Genomic DNA, 12849 nt, shown 5'->3' with positions numbered 1-12849 from the left:
TCATCAATCCGCATTCGTATCCCACCGCTGACATGTACTTGGACGGACACTGGTCCCCGTAGCGCGGAAATAACATCAGGGACGGAAAATATGAATTTCAATGTAAGGATTCAGATTCAGAGCCTTGGGAACTTAACAAGGACAAACAAACGCCGTGGTTTCTGGTCAGAACCCATTAGGCTGAACATATCTTCAAGACCATGAGTACGCAAGCTGCTGGAACCGACGGCGAGCTTAGTGCACTTCAGGACTTACTCTCACAATCGCAAGGAGTGTTCGAGGCCCCAGAGAATGCCGCCTATCTCACCGAATTGCCATCTCTTCCACTGTCTGATCTTCTGGCAACACCGGCTTCGTTAACGACTCAGTCACATACGATCACGTCGTCATTGACAGCTCTGACGCATACGTCGTACCCGACATTCTTGTCGCTACATAAAAGCTCAACGTCCTTGCTTGGCTCTCTCTCTTCTCTCGATTCATCACTCAACGCCCTCCTTGACACTGCTTTGCCCGCTCTAGATGATGCCGCACGCGTCTTTCGCGAGAAGAGCGGGCCAAGTGTTATCGAAGAACGACAAAAAACCAGGGTAGTGCTAGAGCAGCAGGATAAACTTCATGATTTACTCGATATACCAATTCTTATCGACACTTGCGTCCGGAACGGCCTCTACTCTGAAGCATTTACGCTAGCCACTCACGCAACAACTGTACTGGCGGCGCTATGCACTCTACAATCTAAAGAGGGGGACTCTACATCGTCCTCACTGCAATTAGCGCGATCCCTGCAGGACGAGGTAGCTTTCTCGCTCCGCTCTATGCGGCTCCTCCTCCTCGACACTTTATTCGAGCCACCGAAGAAGTTACCTGCTTTGTGGAAAGCTGTACAGTTTCTTCGCAGAATGCAGGCCATGCCGGAAGACGAGCTCGCTTTGACATTTGCGAGTGCACGCATCGAATGCCTTCGAAGTGCATTACAGAATTTAGAGAGAGATGCCGGTGTATCCGGTGCCGCCACTTTTGACGTTAATGACAATATCACGGGGCCAACCGCTGAAGATAGGGAGAAACAACTGGATAGACAAGCCGACGACGTCTCTCGTTTCCTCAAGAAATATATTGATGCTTGGAGGGAGGGGGCGTATGATATTATCACTCAGTATACCACGATCTTCCTAGAACGATCACACGTTGGTGGTCCCTCTCACTCATCTTCGACTGCACAGCCCAATCCAGTAATTAAGCAAACGTTGCTGCCCACACTGTTGTCCCTACTACTTCCACCTCTCCGAACACACCTTCGGTGGGCATATCCTCACCTTGCCCCGCTTTCCACGCAACTAGCGTATTGCAGCTCGGCAATGGCGCGAGTCGGAATGGTATGTACCTTTGTCATGTATCTCTGGCTTAACAAACTGTTCATGACAGGATTTTCGGGCGCTGCTTTCTCGACTCCTTACCCAAGCGGTAGTAGATGGTTTCACACGTGACCTACGAATAGGTGCTAACCGCGAATGGAGCCTCACACTCTCCAAGTACACATCCGGCAAAAACAAGTCAGCAGCACCAAGCACTTGGCTGGTCTCAGCGGTTCAACCTCTCCCTTCTCTTTCGACTTTGGTCACACAATCGTCTGCTCCTGCCCATATACCGCCAGAGATATTGACATCCTTCCCGCCGTTAGCAGTCAGCCTGAATACATACTTGCGGTCACTAAATAGGTTGCGTTTATTCGTGCCTGTTAATGCGGTGAATGGCGTTATCAATGCACTAGAGTCTAGTCTATCAAAGGCAGGGCAAGAACTGTTTACGTATGCTGTGGAGTGCGGAGCGAGTGGCAAGGAGTTGGATATATTACGCGCTGGGGGAGCTGCGTATGCACGAGTCATGGCTCCCTTCCTCAGGCGTGCGGTGGTCGAGGGCGTGTTCGGAGCCCCACGTTCCTCCCAAGGAGACGGCGACGAAAGGATGCAGACTGAGAGCGGAACTAAGGACCACGACGCACTGGAAATCGTACTTCAGAAGTGGGAGAAGTGGTTAGGGGATGGAACATGAGGTATGCTTGAGACTTGGGAAGTGCTTTGCTCCCTTCATTGTTACTATCGTCCTCATGACCCATATTCTGGTCACTTCTTGTCCACAACATAACGGTCACTACCATTTTATGTAATACCCCATAATCCCACGGCCGTAGAAGGGTGATCTCTCTTTAGTCCATCCCGGTCCGAGCGGGGTTGACTTTCTCGTGCTAGTGAAGGATCAATCTTCAGCGCTCCAGCTGTGCAACTACTCTTTCATCCTGGTGCGTGACCTCCCGTGTCATAGGGACGAATGAGCAAACGGGGATACTGAGCGTTGACGATCAGCGATCGACCTATCACCATTAAATATTACATAGTAAGATTTGCTACACGCAGTGAGTACGTACATACAGAGGAGGTATTTTACAAGAAAGAAGTTGCACATTATGCTGGTCAGAGCTGCAAGTCTGCAACGACGATATCCTGTTCACGCAATTTTGGATCACGTCTCGCCTTCAAAAGTAAAGGTACCAATCTCGTCTTTTCGATTTCCCCGCCCCTGCTGCCGAAGTAACGCTGGCTTTCATAGCTCCAGCAGTAGTTGGCCCGTGCCCAGTTGGCAATGCCATTCAAGTATTCCTTGAGCTGTGCATCCAGTTTGGCGCCCCACGAAGGTAGTTTAAGCAAGCCGTTGATGAACCTGGCTTCGATCTCTGTGTGGTACGCAGCTGCCCATGCCATCGCACCGCTCCGGTCAAGACCGAGCTCGAACATGATCGCTGTTACCAAGTTGTGATTTTCATCACCAGTCCCTTGTTCCCTGTTGTATGACGCCAAATCCTGTATAAAACATATCATCATCGGCGATGCACCATATGGGGCGATCCGTACACGAGACTTACGTTGTCGATCAGGATCAGCTCGGCGGCGCAATCGATCAGCTCTGTCACTGCGGGGTGGTAGTACACTTCGTCGACAAGGTTCAAACCGAGCTCAAAGATGGCAAATGCAGACTGAGCACCGACGGTCTGTCTACGAATGGAAAGGTATCCTTGGATGTCGTAAGTTGCATTCTTGTCACGATCACCAGCTTCCACAATGACAGCACGGAGATAGGTGATGTAATCGTCCAGGAAATGCTGCTGGGACGTCAGACTTGCGGATTGTATAGCTCTGGACCAGAATCTAGAAAAGAATGATTGAGTGTTCTTGTCGGTCCAGATTCAGATGAGTCCACTGACTGTTTGATAATCTCACCCAGGATGACTTCGCCCTCCGGACGTGGTCTGTGTGGGTTCTTCAAGGCGTCGATAATGATGTCAACCATCTCCGCAGCGCGATCGGCATCCTCAACATCGGTATACTCATCCACAATGAAATAAACGATCATGAGCTCGCATCCAATTCGAAGATGCTCTGCTCAAGTATAAACAGTTGGACGCAGTTACCAGATATTCGTGTACGTACCTCGCGAGGCATCAGGGTAAGACAACGCAGCAAGGCGAACTGTCGGCAGTGATGACTTGCTTAATGGATTGTATACGCAGTGCACATCACGGAAGAATACCAACCGAAGTCACACTTCTCGAATGCTTTCAACGACTTTTGGGAGAGTGCATTAAAGGAGCGGAACCATTCGTCGACCTCAGCCTTGACTTCTTCGAAAAATGGGTTAATCCTCCGCGGCCATGGCCAGTTAGCCATGGTGTTCGGAAGGTAGAACATCTGCGGCCTATCCGAGCACGTCATATCGGCAAGGAGAAGTGGAGGCTGAGAGGGTAAAACAGGAAGGGGAAACACTAAGGTAGATACTGTCATCCCACATCTGCGTTCTCCTTTTAAACCGTTACTACAGACCTGGAGCTTCATATTCGGGAGTCCCCACCACTGGTTGACACAGCCAGCAGTCCGAGATGACGCCCGAAGCCTGTCCAGCCAATCAGAAACCGTTACGGTAACAACAAGGCAAGCCCAAAAAACGCTGGTCGATACAGAACTTCTGCGGGAATAATTAATAAGATAGGCGGTGTGCCTCCACGTACCATACACCGCCATACACACTCCTTGTTCCTTTAGTGCAAGGTTCGTAGATGGGGACGCATTTCTGACGAAAATCAACGTTGTCTGTCAGATATTCCACTAGGTTGAAGGCCGACGGACATCTAAGAAGTCGTTCCTCATGATCTTGGCATCAGGTTTCGAACCAGTAACCCATAGATTACTCGATATCTTGTTTTCCTTTCTATCAGCGGATCGTTATTGGGGACCGGCAACCCGAAAAGGCCGAGCCATTTTCCGCCTTCAAGGGCGCTTTTTTCGAAGTCAACGTTTAACATGTGTACTGAACAGCCACATTAATGAATTCAGGCAGTACTCGCTTGTATGCCTGTCGCCGTCCTAGGACGGGGTGACTTGTAGTTATTCGTTCCAATTGGTAGAGCGTGATGAATGGATAACACTCACCGACTTCCTCATTGCGCTCTATTTTTCTGGGGAGAACAGTACTTGCTTATCTTTACACCAATCTAACTGTGCACAATTCTGAAAATTTGCTTAATTACTTCTCCTCGGAGGTCCATTACAGACATGCGCCGGCGGGGTTAGAGGAGTGACGCCTATTGTCCTGCCGGCGGACTCTAGACTTGGCCGGTACCTGCACACAACAGAAAGGCTGCACCGTCACAGGGTACCTGAGAACGTTACTTTGCCATATATCAATCGGAATTATTAAACTTACAGTATTGCCAAGGATCCAGTGGGTCGATCGACCGCCTCTATTAACAATGGCGATGATCCCGGAATATAGAGCTACTGCATATCATCAAGCACCAATTATGTGGCAACCACAGGTTTCGCTGGCAAGTGGCATCAGCAGAAGGAGTAGACGATACTTGACTGCAATTACCGGCCGGCTCCGCTCCAGGTGCCCGGTGCGCACCACAGGGCTTCCCTTGTTCGGTTTAACAGCAAGCAGGTGCGCCGAATTTTAATTTGGGATGAGTCGGGTTCACGGTGAGCGGGTTGTCCTCAGACATGTACCGAGAGCCCACCTAAGTACTGAAGCGTCTTGCGCACGCCGTTTGACGATGAGAAATGTCGCACTGTCAGACAAGTACTTGAAAATATGTGTGCATGCCAGTGATGACGGTAGTACAGCACGCACATGATGTCGGCCACACCTTTCAGTTGCAACATCCAATTGTTATTTTCGTAAGTTACTGTATAGGGGCGTGTCAATTTAAGAAGTTGAAAGCAGCAGATATATCCTGCGAAGATGCTATATTGCACAACGGGGCTTGTACAAGTCCAAGGACGGGAATCCTACCCCAATACTTAGTAGTGTTGCAACAACATGCGGGAGTATCAGTGAAACCAAAAATGTACTACATGCTATATTGTCCAGTGAGTAGTCCATCAAGTCCAACTGGTCGAAGAACGTGAGCATAATGAAAGACATGTGGCACCAGAGCCGCCAAGCAGATAAAAGCGGTCAAGTAGAGTTTTTCATATCCAGACTCTCCGCAAGGTGGTAAAGCCCGAAAGGAAGACAACAAGCAACGTTGTCACGAGAGCGACGGACGCAGGATGTGCTGAGAGCTGTGCCAAAGCACCCCCACAACCTGTACACTGCCAGCCTAAGGATGGTCAGCTTGTCAGGAACGCTGTAGAGGGGTGATGCAACCCACCACTGGCTAATGGCGTATATGGCTGTGGCGTGTACAGGGCAAACTGCAATTCACTGTTGGCCTCCAAATACCCTGCTGTTGGGGCAGCACTCGGACCCTGATCGCCCCATATTTGGAGAGTATAGGTCGCTTGAGCAAGGGGTAGGGACGGATTTGCAGTTTGGTAACCGTATGGGTACCACACTACACTCTGTGCGTTCCCGGGTATTACACCATTCGATGGACCCACAGGATACGTGTTCCCATTCTCGCAAGCCGCAGAAACCGTCAGAGATGTGGGTGTAACGTATAGGCCGGTGAAATTCCAGCCAAAGGTGATGTATTCCCCTGAGGCGATCTTGTAGTACGAAGTCGATTGCAGGGGAGGCTGTGTGAAGACGATCTGACCGGGCGCTGCGTTGGCGGGAAGAGTGAACTGGGATGTTGTTGCTGAGGCAGAAGCAGAAGTAGCACTGCTACCGGCTGCAGTGGCTGCAGTGGTCTGCTGTCTGGGCTGAATGACATTGGGGTCCATGATACCGCTGCCAGCTGCGGCCTGCAAAGCTTGTCAGCAAAACCAGGGTAACGCTCGTGGTAGGAAGTTAGAAAAGCTGCAGGCAAGGCTGAAAGGGCGAGGGAAGGCGCTGTCGGCTGGCCGGCCTGCGCAGCTCCTGATTTCCTTTTCCACGAGTTCAGCCTCCGTGTCGCTATTTTTGAGCAGATGGTACTGCCACGCACCTTATGGGAAGTTCCGACACAACAAAAGCCCCACATCTGCTCATCGCGGTCAGGTGGTCTGTGACACCGTACGTATATCCCCAGTGCATGATCTGCATGAATGTTCGCGTCAATGTATCATGGATAGTCGATTTCGAAGTTCTAAGGCTGGCAGGCGTGATACTGCCACACATCAGCGAGTCACGACCTAGCGCACGGGCCAATCTCGGATGAGCCCACTACGAAAGTCGCTCAGAAAGCAGAAGCTAATCGAGGCTAGCATGTGAAGAGGGAAGATGAAGAAGTAGAGAAACCTTCGACAGCCTCTCGGGCCACCATTCCCACATTACGTTGTTTTCTCGCTTCCTTCATATCGTATTTACAAGTTCTAGATATCATTTGACTGAGATCGACGCCGCATCATCTACCGTTGTGGATACGTTCGAGCGAATATATCGGGTGTCCGTCGTACACTGTTTTGCATTCTACCCGTCTGTTCCCTATGCACCTTTTCTTACTTCGGGTCACAATCCTCGACGGTCTCGTAGAATTCCTTCGCGATCCGAAGCTGAGCTTCCCTACCTGTCTCCTGGGGAGTATCAGGAATCTTCCTGATGATCAGGTACTTGCGCCCCGTCAGGACCTCCGGAGTCACTTTGAAAGGGTCTACGGAAGGATCAGCAACAGCTGACGCCAACGCGGCGTGTGAGCCGGTCACAACACCGCCAGCTTCTTGTGCAATGACAATGCCCGCCTAGAGCCCACTGATGTAAAAAAGACAGTCTGCGAGTTAAACTCCGAAGTAACCTACACAGACATCCCAGGGCCTAGAACGCACGATGTTCAACTCATAATCACGATTAGTGGAAACAGGGCGTATCCAACACTTACCAGCATCCGATTTCCCTGGGGAAGATGTTCAATAAAAGATGTCCAACCGGTTGCCACTTCACGTACCAAAACATGTCGAAACTTCCTTGTGCGACTGTTGCAATGTTCAGCGCACCGCTTCCCAACGAACGAATTGAATGGCACATTCGTCCGCCAGGAACGCCGTCATTAGGGTCGCTGGCGAGGCGAAGGAAAGAGTTGGACTTGGCAGTAATTATCGGCACGCCGCGATCAGCTCCCCACTCGACGGCTGATGCGAATGAGCTGTCGATCCTCATCGAGAAAGGGTGAGTACGTCACCTATAAGTGCCTTCGAAAGCGACGGTAAAGCTTTGGGGTTGGCAAGGGGCAGCTTCATGGGCGACCCGGTGCCGCAGGTAAGGAAGGAACCTTGTCCCTCAACACCAGTGTACTATTTTTCTTTGATGAGACCCCGGAGCAAGACGTGTAAGGTTGTCTAACGAACCAAGTGCTGGAGGAAGGGGTTATAGATGACCCCTAAAACCGGTCGCTTCTGGTAAATGAGGCCCAGTGATATGCAAGCAAGGGGAACACCATGGACGAAGTTTGTGGTTCCGTCTGCGAAACCGACGTATAAGCAAACTCACGCAGAGCGGCGATCCTTGTCTGCGCTCACCTATCGGATCGACGCAAAACGTCGGCTCATCCGTCAACTCCGGCCGCGTTCCAGAGGAATATGACTCTTCGCCGATACTGGCCGAGGCAAAGGGTCAAGCACCCGTGAGCTCCCGCAGGAATCTACTTATACTCAAAGATCAGCACTCACAACTTAAAGGTGGGATAGGCCTTCCTGATCTCGCTCATGACAAGATTTTCGACCGCAACGTCGTATTCAGTGACTAGATCGACTGAATTCTTCTTTTGATTAACATCTGGTGCAGACTGGATGGCCTGGGAGCCTTCGAGAATGAGAGTTCCTGCTGTACGTGCAAGATTGACGGTGAATGTAAGGATGGAGCGTAGTTCTGCGTGTCCTAGACTGCTCATGATGGAAGTTGTGGTGAGGAGAAGCGGATCGGATCGTGGATTCTACACAAATGCCAAAAGTCTCGCTTGCAGTTCCCGTAGGGAAGCGATTATGTCCAGTCCATTCCATAACCCTCTAAATGCCATTTCATTGTAAATGTTCCAGTTATGCTAAAGCCAATACCATGGAAGACACTCAAGCAAGTCGTTCCGCACGGACTCATCTGATCAGAGTCCCGCGATGATGTCCAAGAAAGGAAAAACATTCCCATCTTCCTGACTTTCGCCGACGCGCGTCGACTTGCGTGTCATGTACATAGCATTGATCAATCCATTCCTCAGTAGCATCCTTCCAGTCCAACATGTTCTTGACGCGCTCAGAGTACGGTATGACCGATTTTCGAAACTCGTGGGTATATAATGTTCGTCTGATACCGTCCCCTGCGTAGATCGAGGCGTTAATACCTTCTCGCCAGAGGGTCGACTGTTCCAAGGTACGTACATCTCGTTTCTTGTGCGCACAGATGATCCCACGAACCTTCCGTAGTCGAGTACGCCATCGAAGCCATCAAAGTAAGTCCTGCGACTTCACCACACTCCAGATCCCATGCGTACCTGAGCTCTCGTCACTCGCCAGCTCGGCTCTACAACTGTAGGCGTCCGCACAAACGAAGGTGTCGTTCTCGCCGTCGAAAAGCGTGTCCAATCGCCCCTATTAGAATCTAGCTCCATTGAGAAGATCATGGAAATAGACACTCATCTCGGTTGTGCTATGTCTGGGCTTACAGCCGACGCGCGGATGATGATCGACCATGCTCGTGTCACCGCAGCAGAACCATGCATTCACGTACGACGAACGGATTAAAGTAGAGAGCGTCACTCAGGCTGTTTGTGATTTGGCCCTGCGGTTTGGTGAGAGTGTGCACGACGAAGAGGCGTTGATGAGTCGGCCATTTGGTGTTGCTCTGCTCATCGCTGGTATCGACGAGCTGGGTCCACAATTGTAGGCATCGCATTCAGGCTTGGGTTGGACTTGTGTGCTGACTTCGTATAGGTACCACACGGATCCATCAGGGACGTTCATGCGATATGAGGCGAAAGCCATCGGTTCAGGTTCAGAAGCAGCACAGAGCGAGCTTCAAGACAAGTGGTACAGGGTACGTGCTTTTCTTTGTGCGATTTCACGGCTCGCTTACATTCACATTAGCGAATGTCATTGCTGGAAGCACAAAAATTGACGCTTCGGGTACTGAAACAAGTAATGGAAGAGAAACTGGACCACCACAATGTGCAGCTCGCACAGGTAAGAATTCATACTCCTTCGTCTGTATTGCACGTTTATATACCTCCTCATCAGGTCACGCCCGAGAAAGGATTTGAAATCCTGGACGAGGTGAGACTGAAGGAGATTATCGATGCTATGTAATGGTGTCTACGTTCAGCATTGTATCATCTGCTTACCCTGTATCTTGACGACCGAAATGCTTGCAACTAAGTTGGAATGGTCGGAGTCTACCAACAACCTATAAGATTCCACTTATTAGCTGGGCTTAATTATGCTAAGATAATATGAAGACAGGGTATTAAAAAGTGAAATATACATAGGAGAAGGGGAAGCATGTTCAGGACAGAACAAGCAAGTCAGGTATGAAGGGAAACAGTATCTAGAACAAATTGATGATGGTTAAAAATTCCCAGTGTACAGTATGTATAAGCAGGCAGGTTTGAACGAATTGGACGAAGAAAAACAGAGGGTCTGCGACCATGGGAGTACTTGGTGCTACATCAACTGGAGACTCTTTAGGTTGGTTGCAATGATAATATCTCGGACTATAAAATGGGAACACAGTAAGCTGGAGCCTCCTAGTCAAGTATGATGTATACACTCACCGTTTTTCATTATAGTAGCCGTCCGCCTAGTATCGGTGACGGAGGTGAAATGAACTAAGTACGGCGTCAGACAACTTATACACCTTCATCGTGGGAATCTTACTCTTGAGTTCCCTTGCTTTGTGAGCGGAAAACTCTTGGTGTACTGCTCCGAATTTGTTATAGAAATCTGTAAGATTCGATCAGTAACCATGTACACCAGGCGAATCATCAAACAAACATTTGGACACGCTATCGTAGTCATTAGGGCCTATCGCCATAATGTGGCATATGATCACGAAGGCGCACGCCACTCCTGAGCTTGGCCTGACGCACACGATTCCATTGTTCGGTGAGCGGCAAATGTGGAAGGGGAATGGTGCTCACCTGCAGCAAATCAATTTTGTTCAGGAAAAGTATGATGCTGACATTAGTCAGTAGTTTGTTGGAAACGAGCGACTTCCACAACTGAAACGAATCTTCCAGTCTGCTGACACGGGCGTCCTAGTTATTTTGTTAATTGTTCGTGGGACGGGAGTTCCTACAATCTATAACGCGTACCTCAGCCAACACCTGGTCAAAAGCCGATATGGGTGCCAAAAATATTATAGCATTTACTGTATATAGACATCAGCAATGAATGTTAATGACTATGGAAATTTCTACCATCGTCGAAGTAGGGCGCCCAGGCAGAACGCTGATTCCGGGCACCGCCGACATCATAGATTTTCCATTCGATAGTTCTACGGTTAGAATCGGGGATAGAGAATGAATGTTCTACAACGCCCAGTGTTTTGAGGCGTGCTTTTAATACATCCTCTGAATATGGTTGTTCAGCTAGTGAGTGAGAAAAAAAAAATGACTGAGCACTCACGGTCAGTTGGGAAGTATCGAAGGGCAGTGATACGTGAAATTTCATCCAGGAAGCTGGCACGGGTGAGCACGCGAAATAAAATAACAAGGATGCCATTACTTACAATCCACTGCTTTCCTCTACTCTTAGTCTAAGCTCTCGGAGCCTTTGTTTGACGTTAGGATCTTTCCAAAGACCCAACATTGCTGGACCACATGCGTTGATTACATGGACAGGATCTGATGGATCGTCCCACCACCCCTCAATCTCGTTCGTATGAGCGCTTTTGGTGCTCTTGATTTTATTAGTGAGACTAAACGCTTTCTTCCAGTTGGAAGTAGTGTGAACGCTGACTTCAGTAGGCTTGGACTTTGAAGAACTACTACTGGATCCGCCTGGTGATGGGAGACTTTGAGCGGTGCTCGGGGAGGTGGGGGTGAATGGAGAGGACACTTTTCGGCGATGTGGAATGGTGATGACAGGAGAGGGGCGACGGCTATTTGAAGTTGACGAGGGGAGGCTTACAGAAGTAATATTGTGCAAGTTCCAATCAGGCCTTGAGGGTGCTATACGGACGGGTTCAACTTCGTCAGGCGCAGAAAGCATACGAATTAGATGTTCCTCCAGCTCTCGCAAAGGCTCCAGCGCCCTTCGGTATTGTTCGTATTTCGCTACCCGGGTACCAAACTTGCGGTTGGAAGCCACGGGCCACAAATCGACCCCGTCGCCATCAGGATCTGCATCCGGAGAAACTGCATCAAGTATTCTGATAGAAGGTTGCAGTTACCAATGGGCGATCAAATAAACGGATGGAATACCTGAGGATAGACCGAACAAGATTGAGGTAGACGACTGCACGCCATGCAAGGCGATCGGCACGGAAGGCCGCAGGTGCATGCATCAGCTGGAACTCTGCGGACGGATTGTCAGTGTCTGCAAGTATGTTACGGGCGAAGGACTGGTGGAGTAACTTTCATGCGCACAAGATCCCATGATATGATGATAAATAGGAAAAAAGCAAGAAGCTGTAGATCTACCGAAGTATACCTATTTTGTGACATAAAGGGAAGCATATTGCGAAGAGTAGATAAAATGCATGACAAGGCAGCGACTACTTACGCTTGAGCGTCGTGCTCTTGCCACTCTCGCTCTGCCCTAGGAGAAGTATCTTGACTTCTGGCTTCATTCGCTTCTCCTTCTTCTCCTCCCTGAGCATCTCGTCGATGCGATCGCTGACCAGTTTTGCCTCGTGTTCTGCTTGAAGTCTCCGGTGGCGATCTGCAGGTGATTCATCCTCTGGAGGTTGGATGGCGGCGGCCAGTGGGTCAGAGAGGGACCGGCGTCTGTTTGGTTCTAGGGGCATCATCACCGTCATTGTCGCGGTCGCTGTACACGGCGAGGACGACATGCGCGACGATGATGGCGATAAGAGGAGGAAGGCGAGAGCTGGCGGCTCCCCGGCCTTGGGAACAAAAAACTTTATATGACCCAGGGAATTCGACGACAGAGAAACGCTGCCAACAAGGTGCTATAACGGGGCCGGACAACTACTTCCTAATCGGGCCGGCTTAGGCCTCCCACGTGGACCACTCAAATTCACTCAACTCTTCGAAGTTCCTTTTGTCTACTAGCTTGGTGGATGAGCTCATCTGCGAGACACGGGGTCCACACGATCACCGTCTTCTAGCAGAAAGTCGATAATAACCAGAAGCTTTCGACGTAGAAATCTATCTTCTCGAACCGCGTGATTGCGTTTTCCCTTTTGTCATGGGTCGCTGCTGCTTCCGATTGGTCGCCCCGGAACTTTCGGGCGCTGCTTTCCAACACTATAATGTCTCCAAGTCTC

At 49.9% G+C, this 12849-nt stretch overlaps 6 protein-coding genes across 6 annotated transcripts; 2 read left to right on the top strand and 4 right to left on the bottom strand.

The window, feature by feature from the left end:
• The first annotated feature begins 84 nt into the window (after window positions 1-84).
• F5J12DRAFT_543347 (Dor1-like family-domain-containing protein) lies at window positions 85-2199 on the top strand. Its single transcript, XM_051739979.1, has 3 exons — window positions 85-102; window positions 170-1379; window positions 1429-2199. Exons 2-3 carry the CDS (start codon window positions 201-203, stop codon window positions 2053-2055), a joined length of 1806 nt encoding a protein of 601 aa, XP_051601822.1. The 5' UTR covers window positions 85-102; window positions 170-200; the 3' UTR covers window positions 2056-2199.
• A 275-nt stretch (window positions 2200-2474) lies between these two features.
• On the bottom strand, window positions 2475-3770 carry F5J12DRAFT_718259 (isoprenoid synthase domain-containing protein; the record flags this gene model as incomplete). The annotated part of the gene is made up of 5 exons (XM_051741101.1): window positions 2475-2861; window positions 2924-3206; window positions 3263-3440; window positions 3489-3527; window positions 3593-3770. The coding sequence occupies 5 exons, from the start codon at window positions 3768-3770 to the stop codon at window positions 2475-2477; spliced, it is 1065 nt and encodes a 354-aa protein (XP_051601821.1).
• Window positions 3771-5355: 1585 nt separating this feature from the next.
• On the bottom strand, window positions 5356-6598 carry F5J12DRAFT_543266 (uncharacterized protein). Its single transcript, XM_051739978.1, has 3 exons — window positions 6425-6598; window positions 5708-6365; window positions 5356-5656 (listed from the first exon to the last, which is right to left on the bottom strand). Exons 2-3 carry the CDS (start codon window positions 6219-6221, stop codon window positions 5526-5528), a joined length of 645 nt encoding a protein of 214 aa, XP_051601820.1. The 5' UTR covers window positions 6222-6365; window positions 6425-6598; the 3' UTR covers window positions 5356-5525.
• Window positions 6599-6749: 151 nt separating this feature from the next.
• On the bottom strand, window positions 6750-8452 carry F5J12DRAFT_819296 (myo inositol monophosphatase). Its single transcript, XM_051745232.1, has 8 exons — window positions 8082-8452; window positions 7932-8008; window positions 7761-7873; window positions 7595-7706; window positions 7361-7544; window positions 7295-7309; window positions 7215-7230; window positions 6750-7157 (listed from the first exon to the last, which is right to left on the bottom strand). The coding sequence occupies exons 1-8, from the start codon at window positions 8300-8302 to the stop codon at window positions 6918-6920; spliced, it is 978 nt and encodes a 325-aa protein (XP_051601819.1). The 5' UTR covers window positions 8303-8452; the 3' UTR covers window positions 6750-6917.
• A 191-nt stretch (window positions 8453-8643) lies between these two features.
• On the top strand, window positions 8644-9707 carry F5J12DRAFT_890953 (proteasome subunit alpha type 5; the record flags this gene model as incomplete). Its single annotated transcript, XM_051747436.1, has 8 exons — window positions 8644-8668; window positions 8731-8775; window positions 8829-8854; window positions 8919-9099; window positions 9152-9284; window positions 9336-9438; window positions 9489-9584; window positions 9639-9707. The coding sequence occupies 8 exons, from the start codon at window positions 8644-8646 to the stop codon at window positions 9705-9707; spliced, it is 678 nt and encodes a 225-aa protein (XP_051601818.1).
• A 354-nt stretch (window positions 9708-10061) lies between these two features.
• On the bottom strand, window positions 10062-12366 carry F5J12DRAFT_904760 (guanine nucleotide binding protein, alpha subunit; the record flags this gene model as incomplete). The annotated part of the gene is made up of 10 exons (XM_051748572.1): window positions 10062-10134; window positions 10253-10340; window positions 10450-10477; window positions 10538-10654; window positions 10712-10767; window positions 10817-10969; window positions 11025-11077; window positions 11128-11769; window positions 11822-11915; window positions 12123-12366. 10 exons carry the CDS (start codon window positions 12364-12366, stop codon window positions 10062-10064), a joined length of 1548 nt encoding a protein of 515 aa, XP_051601817.1.
• Window positions 12367-12849: the final 483 nt, after the last annotated feature.

The sequence above is a fragment of the Pisolithus orientalis genome (genome assembly GCF_024613125.1).
Source record: "Pisolithus orientalis strain OTSU chromosome Unknown F5J12scaffold_8, whole genome shotgun sequence".
Taxonomy (NCBI): Eukaryota; Fungi; Basidiomycota; class Agaricomycetes; order Boletales; family Pisolithaceae; genus Pisolithus; species Pisolithus orientalis.
The sequence above is the reverse complement of the archived record's forward strand: the minus strand, read 5'-3'. Positions and strand labels throughout refer to the sequence as shown.

What these genes read in the sequence shown, in the direction of transcription:
- F5J12DRAFT_543347 (XM_051739979.1), top strand. Translation starts at nt 201, where the DNA reads ATGAGTACGCAAGCTGCTGGAACCGACGGCGAGCTTAGTGCACTTCAG. An exon ending in CAATGGCGCGAGTCGGAATG is followed by an intron (nt 1,380 to 1,428) that starts GTATGTACCTTT and finishes TGTTCATGACAG; the next exon opens with GATTTTCGGGCGCTGCTTTC.
- F5J12DRAFT_543266 (XM_051739978.1), bottom strand. Translation starts at nt 6,221, where the DNA reads ATGGACCCCAATGTCATTCAGCCCAGACAGCAGACCACTGCAGCCACT. An exon ending in ATATACGCCATTAGCCAGTG is followed by an intron (nt 5,657 to 5,707) that starts GTGGGTTGCATC and finishes GACCATCCTTAG; the next exon opens with GCTGGCAGTGTACAGGTTGT.
- F5J12DRAFT_819296 (XM_051745232.1), bottom strand. Translation starts at nt 8,302, where the DNA reads ATGAGCAGTCTAGGACACGCAGAACTACGCTCCATCCTTACATTCACC. An exon ending in GCCTATCCCACCTTTAAGTT is followed by an intron (nt 8,009 to 8,081) that starts GTGAGTGCTGAT and finishes TGCCTCGGCCAG; the next exon opens with TATCGGCGAAGAGTCATATT. An exon ending in GCTTTCGAAGGCACTTATAG is followed by an intron (nt 7,545 to 7,594) that starts GTGACGTACTCA and finishes CATTCGCATCAG; the next exon opens with CCGTCGAGTGGGGAGCTGAT.